Here is a 16,638-nt window from a genome sequence, read left to right as displayed (position 1 = left end):
AGGCGGGTGAAGGTGTGTAATCCAGATATATTTCATAGGATTATTTCTCCGAGATTAGCACAGGATATTAGAAAGGTTATAAAGTAACACCGACGTTCGTTGTCTCCCTTTATGTACATACAAGAACACAGCACAACAACACAGCCCGTCCTCCGCCCCACGGCCGCCCCACGGCGCTCAGAGCTCCGCGCTAATATGGCTTTCGTGGTCTATTGAGAGTTCAGTGCCCCGCGTCCCCATCCCGGTGCTCTGGTGGCCATGGGGCCAATGCAGCCCTCGTGCTTCGGGAGGGGACACCGGGGATGTGGTGACACTGCAAAGCTCCACTGGGTGCCAGCAGTGAGGGGCACAGTCCCAGTGTCACCTCCTGCAGGACGCCGTGTCCCCAGCTGTGTCCCCATTGCCACCCCTCGTGTGGGGGCTCTCCAACCACGGCCCCACCGCTCCATGGCCGAGTCCCGACCCAAAATCCCCACAGCCCTTTTTCCGGGGACCCAAATCCCTCCCGGACCTTCAGGACATCTCCTGCGCTCCGATCCGAAACCGTGGTGACGTGCAGTGAGATGAAACCGTACTTAAAAACACGGCGCTGCGTTTCGTTGGAAGGAATTGAGCCTAGCGAGAGTGGATGGGGAAGACCTTCGGAGAAACCCACGTGCTGTGCGTGCTTTGTGTGTGCAGTGAAGTGAACGGCAGCGTGTCGGCAGCGTGACCTCTGGTGACAACGCTGGGACCATGGCCAGCATCCTCCTTCCATGGGGACCATGACCAACGTCCTCCCATGGGACCCACAGCCAACATCCTTCTCCTATTGGGACCCACAGCCAACATCCTTCTCCTATTGGGACCATGACCAACGTCCTTCCATGGGGACCATGATCAACATCCTCCCATTGGGACCCACAGCCAACACCCTTCTCCCTTTGGGACCATGACCAACATCCTCCTTCCATGGGGACCATGACCAACATCCTCCCATGGGACCCATGGCCAACATCCTTCTCCTATTGGGACCATGACCAACATCCTCCTACCGGGACCAGGACCAACGTCCTCCTCCCGTTGGGACCTACAGCCAACATCCTTCTCCCCTTGGGACCCGTGACCAACACCCTCCTCCTGTTGGGACCCATGGCCAACGTCCTCCTCCAAGGAGACGGAAGGGGAGGAATGGCAGTGAGGAACCCACAGGTTTTTCCTCACCAGGGGATGACCAAGGCTTTGTGCATCCCCCTCCGAGGCACCCGGCGCTCAGCTGATGGAGTGACAGAGCCGTGTGCTGCAGACACATCTCTTGTTCCCACCAAGCCATGGCGGCCCCGATCCCCATCCACCACTCTGCTCCTCGTCCTCTGGGTGGGAGCAGCGCTTCCACCTCACACTCTGTGGTGGAGGAACCCAATTCTTCCTTTACCTCAGAGATGGGGCTGCCCACCCCACTCCATTCCTGCACCAAAGGCTCAGCTCCTCTGGGCACCTCAAAATGTAACGGGGTGCTCCTGCGGGCCCCTCCTATCCAGACCATGCGATGCCAGCACCTGAGGAGGGCTGGCCCTATAGATGTGGGGTTGAGGGGAGCACGGTGACCCCAGCAATGCGATGGGGAGGTTGGAAAAAAGCTTCTTGTTCCCATCTGGCTTGGAAGAGATGTGGTTTCTCCCCAGGTTGGAGGTTGGGCAAGTGCCCACCAGACCTCTTTGGAGACCCCAAGCCACCAGGATACAAAACCCAAACGTTTTTGGGCCACCCTTGGAGCCAACGAGGCCTCTTCCAGCTCAGCACCAACCACAGGAAGGGGCCGGGAAGGACAGGGGCAGCCCTGAGGAGCACGTGGAGCAGGGAACCCACAGATCACATCGCTGCTGGGGTGCAGAGCTGCTGGTCCTGGCGTGCGGCACGGATCGGGCCGACTCCACTGCACCACAAGTCACTCTCAGGACCCAAAACACCGTTCTGGAGGCTCCTGGGGGCCACCGAGGAGGTGTTGGCGATGGCCCAGCACTGAACATCTCAATAGATGGTTTGAATTGACGTCTCCAATCTGGGAATTTGCAAACTGGGGCTTTTTCGTTCACTTTTTCTTCTTTCCCCCCCCTCGATTCGCCCCCCACAAACCCTGCCCTCCCCCTCCCTCCCACTGGATGGGAACGGGGGCGGCCGCGGTGCCCAGCAGCTCCCAGCATCTCCGGAGGCTTCTGCAGTTCCCACCCTGGAATCTCAGCCCCTTCACACGCCGCCGGCACGAGGGCAGCTCGCCTCCCCAGCAGACGCTGTCGGATGAGGAGCAGCAAGGATAAAATCAGGGCAGGGATGCAGGGGGTCCACAGCAAACCCCATCCCTACGGACCGGGGACGACGGGGACGCCCCAGCTCTCGGTGGGAGCACCGACGACGCAGAGCCCGGAGCTGATTTTATCCTCGGGCATCAAAAACGAAAACCCAAAACGGAAGAGAAACGAAAAGGAAAAGAGCTACATCGACCCCAGCCCGACACCCCAACCAAGGGCCCAAAGCAAAGAGCAGCCACGAAACCGAAGCAAAGGTCCGAAGGAAGAAGGAACGTCGCTCACTCACTGCTTGGTCTGTGTTTCGCGCGAGCGCCGGGCGCGGGGTTGGAGGTGCAAGCAAGCAAACGGGGCTTTCGCTGTTCGTAGTAACAACGTTTTGTACAAGTTCAACAAGAAGCATCATCACATCTCAGCCGGTCGCTCTCTGCTCTCTGTCCCGCCATCCCTCCGTCCGTCCGTCCATCCGTCCGCCCGTGCCGGGCACGAGAGTAAATCTGTTGGGTTGAGTGGGGTTTGTGGTCTGGTTTCCGTTTCCATCGGGGTTCGCTGGCTCCATTTCTCACCCTCTCCGACGCCCTTTAGATGAAATATTCCTTCTTGTCGTCGCCGCCCGCTTGGCCGCCCTCCGCGTTGATGATGGCCGTGTCGGCATCCGGAGCGTCATCGGAGCCCTTGGCCTCGTGGGTCAGGTAGGTGCCTGTAGGGACAGGGGACAACGTCACCGACGTGGGATGGGTGGCACAACGGGGCCACCGTGGCTGGGAGAAATCCTTCGGCCTTAGCCTGAAATGGAAGAAATGGGTTTTGTGTGGGGGAAAAACCCCACCGGGGACCGGGCTGCACGAAGCTGTCGGCTCTACAGCAGAGGGGCAACAGCCCTCCTGCGTGGTTCTGCCCACCCTGACCCTCCGTCCCTGTTCCCTTTGAGGTTTTCCTGCGGGAGGAGGAGGTGGGGTGGGGATGGGGGGCTCTTACTCACACATCACCACCTCGGGTGGGTTTTGCTGCGGTCTGGCGGTGGTGGTCTCCCCGTGTCTTATGCACACACCTGCCGGGGGGGATGGAAAAGGGGTGGGGAGGTGGAAATGATGGGAGGGGGAGGGAGAGGAGAAAGGGGGAAATCGATCGGTGGGGCGCTGCGGGGCTGAGGGCGCATCGAGGGGAGAGGAGGAATGGAGGTGGGGGATGGAGGTGGAGCTGGGCGGCTCGAGGTCGGCACGGAGCTGAAGAGCGGCCCCTGAACCCAACCTTGGGGGGGGGCTCCGCTGCCTGTCGCCTCCCTTCGTCCCGCATCCCCGTACCTTTGTGCCTGATCAGGTAATGTCCCAGCACGATGAGGAGGCTGAGCAGCAGGAAGACGATGACGGCCACCACTCCGCCGATGACCGCGTGGTAAGTGCTGGAAGTCGACGGCACCGGACTGGCGTCTGCCCAGGAGATGGAAGGGGGAGAAAGCAGAGAGAGGGGAGGGGAGGCTGCGGTTCGCCCCGGCTCAGTGCAGCGCTGAGGAGGCAGAAGGTGGGGAGGAGCGGAGCCGGGGTGGAGCAGCGTGGGGGGAAAGCAGTGATGGTGACCTGGAGATGGGCAAAGCTCTGCCCGCTGTGAGCACCAGCGCTGCACGATGGCTCTGCTGCCACCGACCCCTGGTGCGCAGTGGGGCACGGAGCCGTGGCAACTCTCAGAGGGGACATCAGACAAAGAGAAGGTGGAAAAAACAACGGGGGAAGACGAGGAGAATGGACACGAGGGACAGATGGACGGACGCAGCGGCACCAGAGCTGTTCGCATGGCAGCGGCGATGCAATGGGATGGAAGGGGAGGATCGTGTTGTCCCCATGGCACCAAGCAGGGCTCAGAGCCTGGCTGGGCACGTGGCAAAGCATCCCTAACCCTGCACGGGGCCACCGTCCTCCTGACATCGTCTCCAGCTGAGGAGCAGCGGGTCCATAAAGAGACAGAAATGGAGCGTACGGTACCTTGCATGGGAGCTGGAGGATGAAGCGGTGGCCATGGAAGCATGAGAGATGGGCTGGGAAGGGCCTGGCGGAGGGGCTGGAGTGGAGTGAACGTGTGGGGTGGGGAGCTGGGAAGGATCTGGGGAGGACGACAAAAACACAGGGACAGCAATCAGCCCCCGGCAGGGACAGAGCCCACGGCTGGGACCCTGGGTCCCTGGCTGGGACCCCACTTCTCTTCCTGCCTCTGGGTCAAATCAGGGACACCATTGCAGTGTCCTACCTGCCAGCAGCCCCATGAGGGACCCACAGGACCCTCCTGCGTGGGTCACCCAGCGCTGGGTGCCACCTGTGCTGGCTGGGCCATAGGGCTGCTCTGGTGATGGTGCACCAAGAGCCCTGTGGCTTTGGGGATTTGAGGATGGGAGAAAGCAATGCCTGGATGTGGCGATACGGAGCGGGTGGGGGGGCACAGGGCATCCTGGGGGATGGTGGGTGGGCAATGGGTGAGTGCAGGAGTGGGACCCTGCACCAGGGGTGATGGGGACACGGGGTGGGCAAAGGCAGGGGGCTGCTGAGGATGGATCATGTGGGGTGGGACGCATCGCTGCCATGCGCTCCTGTCAGCCACAGCCGTTTCAAAGGGGAAGGAGGGGGTTGGGGGCAAGAAAACAAGAGGGGAGGGAAGGGGAAAAGCCAGAGCAGGAGGGGTGCTGGAAGATGGAAAAGCCCAAAGCTGGTGGAGAGCGAGGAGAGGATGACGGAGAAAAGGAGGAGGACCCCAAATCCAGACCTAGAAGCTCAGGAAAAGAGCTACCCCACGAGGCGGGGGGAGACGCAGCGCAGTGGGGCACGGCGACAGCGAGCAGAGCGCGGCCAGGGCAGCAGGAGGCAGCAATGGGAGCTCAGCTCTGCACACCGACAGCTCAGCATGGCGCAGGCACCGCCTGGATGCAGCAGGGGATGCTCCAAGCCGTGGGGCCGAAGCGGGCCGTGCCCCCACAACGACCCCCCCCCCCACCCCACCGCCGTACCGCTGACGTCCAGGTTGTACTTGGCGATGACGCTGCCCATGGAGCTGGTGGCCGTGCAGATGTAGGTGCCGCTGTCGCTCTTGTTGAGGAAGGGGAAGATGAGGATGCTGTCGGAGCTCAGCTGCAGCGGAGCGTCGCTGCCCTCCTTCTCCCATAGGAACTCCTGGGGGCTGCGGGGTGGGATGTGGTCAGGCACCGCTGCGTCCCCCCCACAGCATCATGGGGGGTGGAGGAGAGGGGCTGCAGCCACCCAAGGCAGTCATCAAGGCGCCCCCCCCCAACCCAAACTCATTCCATCTTTCTGTGATCTGTTATTTGGTGCTGCGGGAGGAGGAAATTGCCCTCTGTGGGATGCGGGGCAGAGCAGATGGGAGCCCGCATCTCAGCTTAGAGCTGACACCCCCAGCCCCACGGAGGGGTAAGCAGCGATTTGGGGCGTGTGGATGGGTGGGAAGGGGGCGGTGGGGAGAGCTGGGGGTCCTTACACGGGGTTGCCTTGCCCATCACACTGCAGCTGCAGCTTCTCTCCTTCCCTTGGGTACTGCGGGTGCGGTTCGATCTTCGCTGTTGGTTTGTCTGGAAGGGGAGCAGTGGGGTGAGAGAGCTGCCCCGTCCCCATAGCTGGCACCCCAAACCTTGCCCCATATCCCCCCACCACCATCACGCCGGGGGTGCGGTGTGAGAGCGTCCACGGGTGATCAGCTCCCACATCCCCCATCCTGCCCCCAAGGTGGGACTGGGGGAGATGGAGACAAGAGGGGCACGGGACGATGGGGACAGAGAGGTCCCAGGGGGCAGGGATGGGCAGGAGAGGTGACATCACACAGCATCCCCCCACATCGGACCCACATTGGTGCGGACACAGGGCCACATGCGGTGACTGCGACGTCCCCCCCCGCCTCTCCCACCTCTCTTTGGCCCCCTCCCCTTCCCCAGGTGGCCTCCGGTCCCCTCACGCCACGTACAGTGGACCTGCAGCTTCTGTGTGGTTGACCTCTCGGAGTTCTGCAAGGACTCGTGGTCCACGGTGCAGGTCACCTCGGCGTCGTTGTCCTCCTTGGTGACACGGAATTCCACCCGGCTGCTGACGGTGAAGGTCTTCCCATTGGAGTCCTCCACCACCTCGGTGCCCTCAGCTGTGGGGACAGGGGGGTGTTGGGAGGTGATGCTCACAACGTCCCCATAGAGGGTTGGGGCCGATGCTGAGCAGAGGATGCCCAGCCACATCCCGTCGTTGGCAGGAGAGTGGGATGGTGCAGCTGGGGTGGTCCAGCACTGGGCAAACCTCAGTACCCCACAGTGCCCCCATGGTGCCCCCACGGTGCCCCCAGCCCCCATCACCCACCCTTCAGCTCTTTGTTGCCCTTCTTCCACCGGAGCTGCGCTGCAGGTTTGCTGCCGGAGGACCGGCACGTGAGCCGGGCGATTTTCTCCTCGTCGATGGGCTGCTCGTGGCCAAAGATTTGGGGTTTCTGGGGGATTCCTGGGAGAGGAAGAGGTGAGAAAGACAACGACCCGTTAGCTCTGCTGTCTGGAGGTGAAGGGACACGAGACGGGTTGGAGGTTGGGCTCCATGACACCGGGGGTCTTTTCCAACCCCAATGATTCCATGGGTGGGAACGGGTTGACCGTTGGCCTCGATGGCTCTTCTCCAACCTTAATGATTCGATGGCGAGGACGCGTTACAGGGCGGGGATGTGGGATAGAAGAGCTAAAGGGCCACATTGGGGGGCATCCTGCGCACGGGGCGGACACAGAGAGGAGGTCGGTGGGGGCCTTTGCTCACCCAGCACGGTGACGAGGGCCTTGGCGGTCCGCACGGGCATGGTGAAGATGGAGCAGGTGTATTCCCCCTCATCCGACAGCACCACGTCGCTGATGCTGATGGTCAGCTCGTTGGGTGTGGACCTCTCCAGCTGGATCCTGTTGTCTCGTAGGGCTGGGGGACGACAAGGGGACGAGGGGTGAGCGATCAACGCCGCCGCGCTCCCCGTAGGTGGGGACGGACGACCAGCTTCGCCCCCAATCCACCTCCCCTCTGCCCGCCCTGCGCACACACCTCGTTTCTCCCCAAAGTAGAGGGTCTGCTGGGCAGGGTTGGACCACTGCAGCGAGGAGTCATCAGGGTCCTCCACCTGGCACTTGAGCACCACTGTGCCACCAGCCACCACCGTCTCATCCGACGTCGTGGGTTGGCTCACTGCACGCAAGAGAGGAGAGCTCAGGGAGGGCGCCTCGGGCTCTCACCCCCAAATTTGGGCCCCGTATCCATCCTACGGGCTCCTGAGCTCCGCACATCCCTCCCAACCCGCGTTTCCTTTGCGCAGACGTCGCCGCCAAGCAGCCCAAGGGCAGAGAGGCGCAGCAGGAGGATCAGATAACCCCAGCTGCCCCAAGGACGGCTATTTTGGGACGGCCGCCGCGCCGTGCTGCCCCACGGGGAAGGGAGATGTCAGCTTGCCCAGCCTGGAGGTCGGACGCAACCTCCATCCCATGCTGGATGTGGGCTCTGCAGAGCGTTGTCTTACATCTTAGCACTCGTATTTAGGGCTCAAGCTCAAGGCTGCCCTGTGAGCAGTCCTCATTTCACGGCCCCATTTCCCCGCGCGATTCTCGCTGGCTGGGAGCAGCTCCCCTTAGCAGAAGCAGACTGAATTTCTCCATTTTCTGCCCAGAACGACGGAGGGAAACGTTTTCTTCTGCTGACATTGTAAATTCCACAAAGCCGTCGCAGGAAGGGACGGAAAGGGCCGAGCTGGGCAGGGGGACGAGGGCACCGAGCTTCCCAGACTGGTGTTGAGCTGACGGCTCTGTGGTTGGACACAGGTTGGTGCTTGGGCTGAATGACATAGTTGCTCTTTTCCAACCCTATAAGTGGGCACAGAGGAGGGGGGCCGATGGTTGGACTGGAGGATCTTAGTGGTCTTTTCCAACCTTAACGATGCAATGAACTCCAGGCTGGAAAGCGCGTGAATCCCACAGCAGCTTCGGAACACACGAGAACTTCAATACTGCAAAGACACCAAATCTGGATGGAAAACCATTGCCAGGGTTCAAGGCTCCATCCCTGGGTTGCTGATGCTCCTACATCACAGTGATGGAACTCCGCTCCTCTGCACTTGCTGGGTTTTCAGCTGCTGAAGGGTCTCTGCTTCCCACCTCCATCCTCACAGGCCTTTATTGGTGCCGTCGCTCGTCCTCCCTCCATCTGCAGCCAGTTTGGCTCCAGCTCACTCAGCGCAGTCCTCAAGAGGTTCTCCAGCCCCAACCCTGGGGATACGGCCTGGGACAGCAGCAGTGCTGCTCCTCTGGGCAGGGTGATGGCAGTCGGCTTGTTTTAATTTGTTAATTAAGGGATTAGGCCGCTCCAAGCCGCTGTTATCCAAACTCAAAGCGCTCCGACTCCCATCGAGGACGGGGCACAACGCCCACACAGCAGACTACAGACCCAACCTTTCAATTAATGCAATTACCATCACCTGCCACAACGCCGGCCTCATTAAGGAATTAACCCTGGGATGGGTTCGACAGCAGCACGAGGGCGTGGGGTCACCGCGATCCCTGTGATGACACCAGGGGTCTCCGCCACGCTTTGCCCCCGGGGAGCAACAGCAGAGCCCCGCTGCTCCTCCCCTGCACCCCAACCTCAGGACCCCCCCATCGTGAGCACCAGATCCCCCTTTGGATTTCCATAGGCTGCCCCGGGGGGGGGCTCCCCATCACCCCACATCCCCACTCTCCTCTGCACCGACAGCTTGGCACAGCAGACGGGCACGGCTCTGCTTTTGTTAAAACCCGGCACGGCTGCAACCCGTTGGGCCCTTGATGGAACGGGGACAGCGACACCGCGGGGACCCGCGAGCTTCTCCCCGTCCCGATCCAACGCAATGGGGACAAAAGCTTCGTCCCCCGCCCCTCAGCTCCGCCATCCCTGGGCGCGCAGCGCGGGGACACCGAGCACCAGGAAGCCGCTGAGATCGCACCCGAATCCGGCAGCTCTCAGCGCAGCGCATCCCCACCCCCGGCAGCTGCAAGCGTTCCGCTCCGGGTCCCCAACAGCTTCCCCCCCCCCAAAAAAAAATCCCGGTCTGATTTTAGGGGTGGGAAAGAAGCACGGATGCGACGTCGCCCATTCGCCCCGCGCCGCCCATCACCGGCACGGCGCTCTGCGCTCCTCTCGCACATCTCCAGGAGGGGGAAGCAGATCCTCAGCTCCACGTTCCTCCTCCGCCCGACCGCGGTGGTGGGAGACGCAGTTTTGCGGCAATGAAGGCATCCCGACAGCCGGATGGGAGCCTCGGGGAGGAGAAGGCAGCCCGGCTGCGCCCCCAGAGCACCGCGGTGCTGTTGGCCGAGAGCTGCTGCGCCCGTTCCAGCGCACCGAAACCCAGAGAAACGCTCCAGGAAAAAATAATAATAATAATAATAATCAGTGCTTCGTTAATGAAACCTCTGCACTTCTGCAGGGCGCTGCCATCCCGGCTACGAGCGGCAAAAGCAGCGTCCCCACCTCTCTCAGCTCCCCCAAAATCCATCCCAAACCGCTCAGCTCCGACATCTGCCGCGCAGGTTGGTTGGAGCCGAGCGCGAATCCACAGCCTGGGATGCCCGCAGCCCGGCTTCCAGGCTGCTCCAAACACTCCAGCTTTTGTGATGGGAGGAGGAAAAGCTGCCCTGGTTTCGATGCATCTGCTCGGCGCCGCTCCTCCTCCTCCTCGCAGCCTTCCTCCTGCACGAGGGCCTTCGCTGAGGGCCGCCCCCAGCCCCGCTCGCTCCGCGGTGCCAGCCGCCGACCCCGTTTGCTCCACGCTCGGCCTCAGCGCCATCCCGCACGCACCGCCCGCTGCTGTTCGGCCGGCAGCGACGCTCTGACGGCGCTCCGACACCCCGCAACCGACGTGGGGCTCCGCGCCGTGCGGGCAGCGGGAGGGGAGGAAGCAGATGGAGCTCCGGGCTCAGAGCGGTGCCGGCAGTTTCGGACCGTCCCCACGGGCTGCCGCAGGGGCTCTGGCACGCGGCTGCTTTGGGAAGGCTCCCAAGTTCTGTTTTGCAGCGAAGGGGACCGGATCCATCCCAGTTTGAATCTCTTGGTGCCAAAATGTCCCTCTGGCAGCTTCCTTCCCATCCCAGCCTCGCACGGAGCAAAAGATTCAACGGAACGTCCATTGGAATGGAGGCAAACAGCCCCGGAAAGGCAGCTCGGAACGCATAGACGGGGCTGTGCGCAATTCCCAGCTCTGCAGCGGGTGAGTCCTTGCGGCACAGGGTGAGCTCCAGCGGTGACACGGAGGCAGAGGTGAGCAAACCCAGCGTCCCCACGAGCACCCGCAGAGCCACAGCGCCCTCAAGCGCGACCTGAACCAACCTGACCCCAAACGCCGCGATTTTTATCCTTCCTCCGAAGGCAGACATGCACAGAACTCGGCTTCAAGGAAAGGGCAAAGCAAAAGAGAGCCCAAATCCCCACAGGTGGAAGCTCGGAGCTTGGCAGGGCTGCTCACAGCGCTGAGAGCGGCAGGGCAGAGCCGGGTCGTGCTGTGGGCACCGCGGGGCCCCTGTGCTGCGGTGGGGAGGTGGGAGCTGTTGGCCACCGTGTGACATCGGGTCAAGGTTAAGAAGCTGAAACGCATCCACAGATCGATGTGGGAGCAGCAGAAGAGGAGAGCAGCTGAGCTGTGGGACCGCAGGAGGCTCCTCTCATCGTCACCCCACGGCACCAGGGCTCTTCCTGTGGGTCAGCAGCCCAACCTGCCCCACAGGCTGATGTAGGCTCTGGGACAACGTGGTCCCACGGTGACGGCTGTTCCATGGGTCACCACAGCAGCCCCCTCCCCCGTTTTTGCACACAACGAACCGCAGCGTGGGTTGGAAGCAGCCCCAACAGCTCCTGCCCCACAGCCGGCCCCAAGCTCTGCCCAAACGGACCTCGTGGGCTTCCAACAAAGCACCCTTCTCTTCCTTCCCCATTTCCAACTGAATTTCCCCCCCAGAACACTCCACTGGAAGGATCCCATCGCCCCCCCAGCCTCCCACGACCCCCATTCTGCCCCATACCTGGGGAGGGGTGACCCCCCCCCCCTCTCCCAGGGGTTCTCCTTCCCATTTGCCAACAAACAGCCAAAATCCACTCGGCCCGAGGGGCAGGAGCTAAAAAACAACGCTCCCATCTCCGACCGTTGCCAAGGAAACGAGCTCTTTGCTTTGACAGTTCTGTTTTAAGGATCTCTGCTGCCCAGCGAGCGAAGTGCCGCGGCGCCGGGATCCCTCCGAGCAGCGCAGCATCGCTGACACCCAGAGCTTCTGCCTCTGCCAGACGGATCTGTGGGGCTGCAGTGCCCCCATGGGGTCCCACACTGCGCTGCTCCAAAAGCACGGTGAGAAACCGCTGCTCCCTGGGCGAGGAAAGGCAGCGGGGAGCCGCTGCTCGCCGTCCCCATCCTGGGGTGCAGCGTTGAAGCAGAGACCCTGAGACAGGGCTGGGTGTGGGGGTGCAAAGGGAGGCAAGGAGACGGCAAGGAGACGGGGGTCCCACCGAGCCGATGCCCACACAGGGGGCACCGCTCTCCCCATTGCACCCCCCTGATCGCACCGTGCCCTGCAAGCATCAGGATGCAGAGCTCAGCCCCCCCCCCCCGCAAGCACTGCAGGTCCTGCAGCACCACCTCCAACGCTCTCTCCTGGGGTCGTCGCTTTCCCTGCCAGGACCCGGATGGCTGCGTGCTGCTCGGCGTTGGGGTAAAACCAGGTTAGAAGCAAACCCAGCACAAACAAACAGCAGCGTGAGCCTTAATGCACATTCCTCCATCTGGCAGAGGGCCGTGCCAGCACCAGGGGACTCCCAGATGTAACCACCCCCATCCCTCCAACACCCCTGGAGAGGCGAGAACACGAGTAGGGAATCCTGGGCAGCCGTTTCCTTCCTTCCTCCTGCATCCTTCCAAAGGGGTTTGGGATGGAGATGCTCCAAACACGGCACCCTGCCCTTCCAGGGCATCCAACCCTACACAGATGCACCCCCACCCCACCCCACGCTTTGGACAGTGCCAAAAACCGAGGGATTACGGCATCCCCTCACTGTCTGGCAATGCAGCAGAGCAGTTCTGCAGCCTTTAATCCCGGGGCATTGTCTCCAAACCCGCTGAGCGCTGCCTTTTCCCCTCCGCTCGGATGCTCTGCTATGGGTGGTTGGGTTCCACTCATCTCCAAGCCTCAGGGAACCATCCTTAACGGGGTGCTAGGAGTTGTTCAGCCTCCCAGTTTGGGAAGGGATGGGGGGGCATCTGTGCACGCACCAGGGAACGGTGCTGCCACATTGAGGGACCCCCATCATCCTCCGAGTGCTGGAGCAGTCAGTGACGGGGCCCCATCCCCATCCACGCATCCCTGGGGTCCCATATGGGATGCCAACACCTCCTGCTGTCCCATCTCCAGGGTCATCTTGGTGAGCACAGCATTGACATCCGTCCCCAAAAGAGCCGGGACCCACAGCCACCAAACTGAGGGGTGCCAACAGCCGCTGTTGCGTCCCAGGGTGGAAAAACCCCGAGCCTGGCGTTGGCACACAGCATCTCCCACGGGCCTTGTGCAAACAAAGGCTCACACAGCTCCAAGGGAGTGGAATGACTGCGGGGGAGAATTCAGCCCAGGCCCGCAGGGCAGCGATGTGCAGAGCAGCCCCGATGGGAGATCCATGCAGGAGCGACGGCTCCAATGCACGGTGGGGTTTGGGGGGTCGTTATTTGTGCGTCGGGGAACGGAGAGCTGTGAGAGAAATCCTGCAGTGTCATCAGCCCCAAAACCTCCGGATTGCAGGGGATCTCAGCCCTGCTGGGGCTGTGGCTCGGCCCCATCAAAGCTCCCCCTCGGCCCCCCCTGCATCACCAACGACGGGAGGCTTCCGACGCTTCCACGCAATCATTGTTTGGGTTCTCATGGGATGAGAACGGAGCCGTTGGCCCCCCCAGCTCCCCCCCCCCCCCGCCACGGTGATGCTGCAGGTGACAGCCACCCCCCACAGCCCAGGGACCGCATGGGGCCTTAACCCCATTAGGGCTGCCGCTCGGCCCCGATCATCGCCCCATGCAGGACACCGGGATGAAGCCGTGCCCCATTTGGGGTCTCATGCGATGGGAACGGAGCCACAGATTCCCCCCCCCTCCTTTGACCCCCCCATGGTGATGCTGCAGATGACAGCCACCCCCCCTCAGCCCAGGGACCGCATGGGACCTCAGCCCCCAGTCATCCCCAACACCAGGATGAAGCCCCAACAATTTGCTTTGGGGTCTCAAGCGATGGGAAAGGAGCCACAGACCCCCCCCCCCCAACCCCCCCATGATGATGCTGCAGGTGACAGCCACCCCCTCTGGCCCAGGGACAGCAGTGGGGACACAACATGGACCCCCCTCCCCCCCCCTCCCCCTCCCACCTCCCCAAAGACGCAGCAGCAGCAGCGATTGCACCCAACGCCGTGCGTCCAACATGGGGATCAAAAACAAATCCCCCCCCCAAAGTGCAGCCTGGCTCCAAAACAAAGGGGGGGGAATAAAAACCAAACAAACCCCCCCTCTGTGACCCCAGACGTCGCTCTCCTCATTGCCAACGGGGGCCAACAGCCTTTGTGTGAGGGCACCCCTGGGACGACGGCTGGGATGCACAGATTCCATCACAGCGCACAGCGGCCATCCCTGCTGTTTGCCTCCCCCCAAAACAGACCTCATCTCCCCCCCCTCCAATCCCTAAATGAGGATGGGCTCTTTTTTTTGGGGGGGGGGGTCCCCATCCTTAAGAACAGGGGAGATCTGCCCCACCCATGGGGTGCCATTGTCACCCCCCCCCCATCCCCCAAAAGCAGAGGGGGTGACGTTGCCATCCTGCCCACCCCACAGCGGTGTTATTGTCCCCCCCCCCAAACTGTCCACCAGTGGGTGCTACCATCATCCCACAGCCCCCCCAAAGTCCCCCCCCCCCCCAATAACCACAGAGATGTCACCACCATCACTGTGCCCTCTGAATGGAGCTGCCATCGTCGCCCCCCTCTCCCCCCCAAACAAACTCTGAGGGTCTCACCACCATCCTCAGTCCCCAGAGGTTGCCACCATCGCCCCCCATCAGGCGCTGGGGGGGGGGGGGACGACGACACACCATCATTTGTCCCCCCCTCCATCTGCAGATATCACTGCTATCATTTTAAGGCTGCCAATATTGTCCCCCCCCTTCAAACACAGCCTATATAAGTGTCACCATCAACCTGCCAGACCCCCCCCCTCCCCCCCCAATCTCCAGAGGATGTCACCATTATCGCCCCTCCCCACCCCACGGGAAGGGGGGGGGTGTCACCATCATCTGTGTCCCCCCCTCCCCCAGAAGACGCCATCACCATCACCCCCCCCACCCCATAGGAGTACCAATATCGCCACCTCCCCCCCCAGCCCCCCCCCCCATAGGAGTGTCACCATCATTCTACAAACCCCCCCCCCCCCCTCAGTTCCTATACGACGCCTCCATCACCCCCCACCCCCACGGCGGTCACCATCATCTGCTCCCCCCCCCCCCCCCCCCCAAAAGATGCCATCACCCCCCCACCCCATAGGAGTATCAATATTCCCACCTTCCCCCCAGCCCCCCTCCATAGAGCATCACCATCATTCTACCAACCCCCCCAATTTCCAGACGATGCCACCCCCATCACCCCCCCCCCCACCATCATCTGCCCCCCCCCCCCCCCCCATCCCCAGACGATGCCAAAATCACCCCCCCCATATACACACACACAGGAGATGGGGGGCGGGGGGGGCGTCCTCCATCACCCCCAGACGATGTCACCCCTAAAGGCGGCGGGGGTGGAGGAGGAGGAGGGGACCGGGGGGGGGGTCCACCCCGCCGTGCCCCCCCCCCTCCACCCCCCCGCAGCCCCACCCGCCCCGGGAGGGGCTGTCTGGAACCTTCCGCCGCCCCGGCCCCGCCCCGGGCGGTACGCGGTGATGGAGATGGGGGGGTTAAAAGAGGAGGGGGGGGGGGGGGGTTAACGGACAGCACCGTGACCTTGAGCCCCCCCTTTACCCCCCCCCACCCCCCACCACCCTATGGGGCAGCACCGGCGCTCCCGCGGGTGGCGGGGCTGTTTGTGAGGCGGGGCTGTGGGGCGGAGCGCACCTGCGGGGCTGACCCATATAACGGAGCGGTTCCGTTATTCCTCCCCCCCCCCCCCCAGTCCCCCCCCCCGCCAGCCTTCCTCCCTCCCCAACCCATAGAGCCCCCACAGAGCTTCCATCACCAACCCCCTCCCCCCCCATTAAAATCCCCCCCCCACTCACCATCTCGGGACAGATTCCCCTCGGCAGCTCCGAGGATGAGCAGCAGGACGATGCCGATGGGGGGGGCGGTGGGCGGCATAGCGGGGGGGTGGTGGGGGGGGGGGGGGGATAAAAAATCCCGCACCGACCCGGAGCGCAGCGCTCAGCACCACCCGCACCGGGCGCTGCTCGCGGACTGGCGGCGGTGCGGCACCGTGCGGCTTAAATAGAGCGCAGGGAGAGACCATTCGGCCCCGCCGGGGGGGGGGGTTGGAAGTTGGGAGGGGGGGGAGTGATGTGTGTGTGTGTGTGAGCCCCCCCCCCCCCCCAAATCACCTCCCCGCTCTACGGGTAAACGCGACCGTGATGGAAGGGCTGCCTCCATCAGCATCACCACCCCCCCCCCACTGCGATCCGTGGGCTGAAGGTGGGGGGGGGCCTGGGGGGGAGGGGTCCAGGGTGAGGGGGGGGGGCTGATATAGGGATGGTCCTGGTGCTGGTGCTGATGCTGGGTCTGATCCCGGTCCCAGTCCTGGTTCTGGTTCTGATCCGGGTCCTGGTGCTGATCCTTGGTCTGATCCTGGTCCTGGTTCTGGTTCTGATTCTGATTCGGATCCTGGTCTTGGTCCTGGTTCCGGTCCTGGTTCTGGTTCTGATCTGAGACCTGATGCTGATTCTGAATCTGATCCTCATTCTGCTCCCGGTTCTGATTCTGTTCCTGGTTCGATCTGACGGAGTCTTGGCCCATCTGAAGGAATCCCAGTCCCAACCTGAAGAGATGAGGGTCCTGGTCCCGGTCTCAGGGGGTCCCGGTCCCATTCTGAGAGGTTCTGGTCCCATTCTGAGAGGATCTCAGCCCAATCTGGGGGGGGTTCTGTAGCTGAGGGGGGGTCTCAGGGCTGAGGGGCCCCCAGCCCCGTTCTGAAGGAGCTCCCAATCCCAATTTCTGTCTGTTAGGATCCCGGTCCAGTTCCTCATCTGGGCTGATTCTGGATCTGAAGGGATCCCAGGTCCAGACTGAGGGGTTCCCAGTCCCGTTTAAGGGGTCCCAGGTCCCAGCTGAACCCCC

At 62.7% G+C, this 16,638-nt stretch overlaps 2 protein-coding genes across 6 annotated transcripts; one reads left to right on the top strand and one right to left on the bottom strand.

Annotated features, from left to right (window-relative positions):
- Nucleotides 1-7: 7 nt before the first annotated feature.
- Nucleotides 8-15,675, bottom strand: CADM3 (cell adhesion molecule 3). 3 transcript variants are annotated; one of them, XM_048929140.1, is made up of 11 exons: nucleotides 15,591-15,675; nucleotides 7,337-7,477; nucleotides 7,064-7,216; nucleotides 6,623-6,760; nucleotides 6,243-6,413; nucleotides 5,763-5,853; nucleotides 5,278-5,447; nucleotides 3,590-3,715; nucleotides 3,268-3,336; nucleotides 2,852-2,985; nucleotides 8-2,782 (listed from the first exon to the last, which is right to left on the bottom strand). In XM_048929140.1, the coding sequence occupies exons 1-10, from the start codon at nucleotides 15,667-15,669 to the stop codon at nucleotides 2,867-2,869; spliced, it is 1,257 nt and encodes a 418-aa protein (XP_048785097.1). In that variant the 5' UTR covers nucleotides 15,670-15,675; the 3' UTR covers nucleotides 8-2,782; nucleotides 2,852-2,866. The 3 variants fall into 3 exon arrangements, with proteins under 3 accessions (XP_048785097.1, XP_048785096.1, XP_048785098.1); XM_048929139.1 differs by having other exon boundaries at nucleotides 8-2,985; XM_048929141.1 differs by lacking the exon at nucleotides 3,268-3,336 and having other exon boundaries at nucleotides 8-2,985.
- LOC125685767 (uncharacterized) lies at nucleotides 7,489-11,783 on the top strand. Of its 3 annotated transcripts, none has more exons than XM_048929137.1 (2): nucleotides 7,489-7,749; nucleotides 7,953-11,783. In XM_048929137.1, exon 2 carries the CDS (start codon nucleotides 9,165-9,167, stop codon nucleotides 10,545-10,547), a length of 1,383 nt encoding a protein of 460 aa, XP_048785094.1. In that variant the 5' UTR covers nucleotides 7,489-7,749; nucleotides 7,953-9,164; the 3' UTR covers nucleotides 10,548-11,783. The 3 variants fall into 3 exon arrangements, with proteins under 3 accessions (XP_048785094.1, XP_048785093.1, XP_048785092.1); XM_048929136.1 differs by having other exon boundaries at nucleotides 7,489-7,847; XM_048929135.1 differs by having other exon boundaries at nucleotides 7,489-8,103; nucleotides 8,235-11,783.
- Nucleotides 15,676-16,638: the final 963 nt, after the last annotated feature.

This window comes from Lagopus muta, chromosome 29 (genome assembly GCF_023343835.1).
Source record: "Lagopus muta isolate bLagMut1 chromosome 29, bLagMut1 primary, whole genome shotgun sequence".
In the NCBI taxonomy this organism is placed as follows: Eukaryota; Metazoa; Chordata; class Aves; order Galliformes; family Phasianidae; genus Lagopus; species Lagopus muta.
This window is presented reverse-complemented; position numbering and strand designations above follow the sequence as displayed.

Coding starts and splice junctions, on each gene's coding strand:
- LOC125685767 (XM_048929137.1), top strand. CDS start 9,165: ATGGGGACAAAAGCTTCGTCCCCCGCCCCTCAGCTCCGCCATCCCTGG.
- CADM3 (XM_048929139.1), bottom strand. CDS start 15,669: ATGCCGCCCACCGCCCCCCCCATCGGCATCGTCCTGCTGCTCATCCTC. Junction 7,478..15,590: donor GGGGAATCTGTCCCGAGATG/GTGAGTGGGGGG, acceptor TCTTGCGTGCAG/TGAGCCAACCCACGACGTCG. Junction 7,217..7,336: donor CTACTTTGGGGAGAAACGAG/GTGTGTGCGCAG, acceptor GTCGTCCCCCAG/CCCTACGAGACAACAGGATC.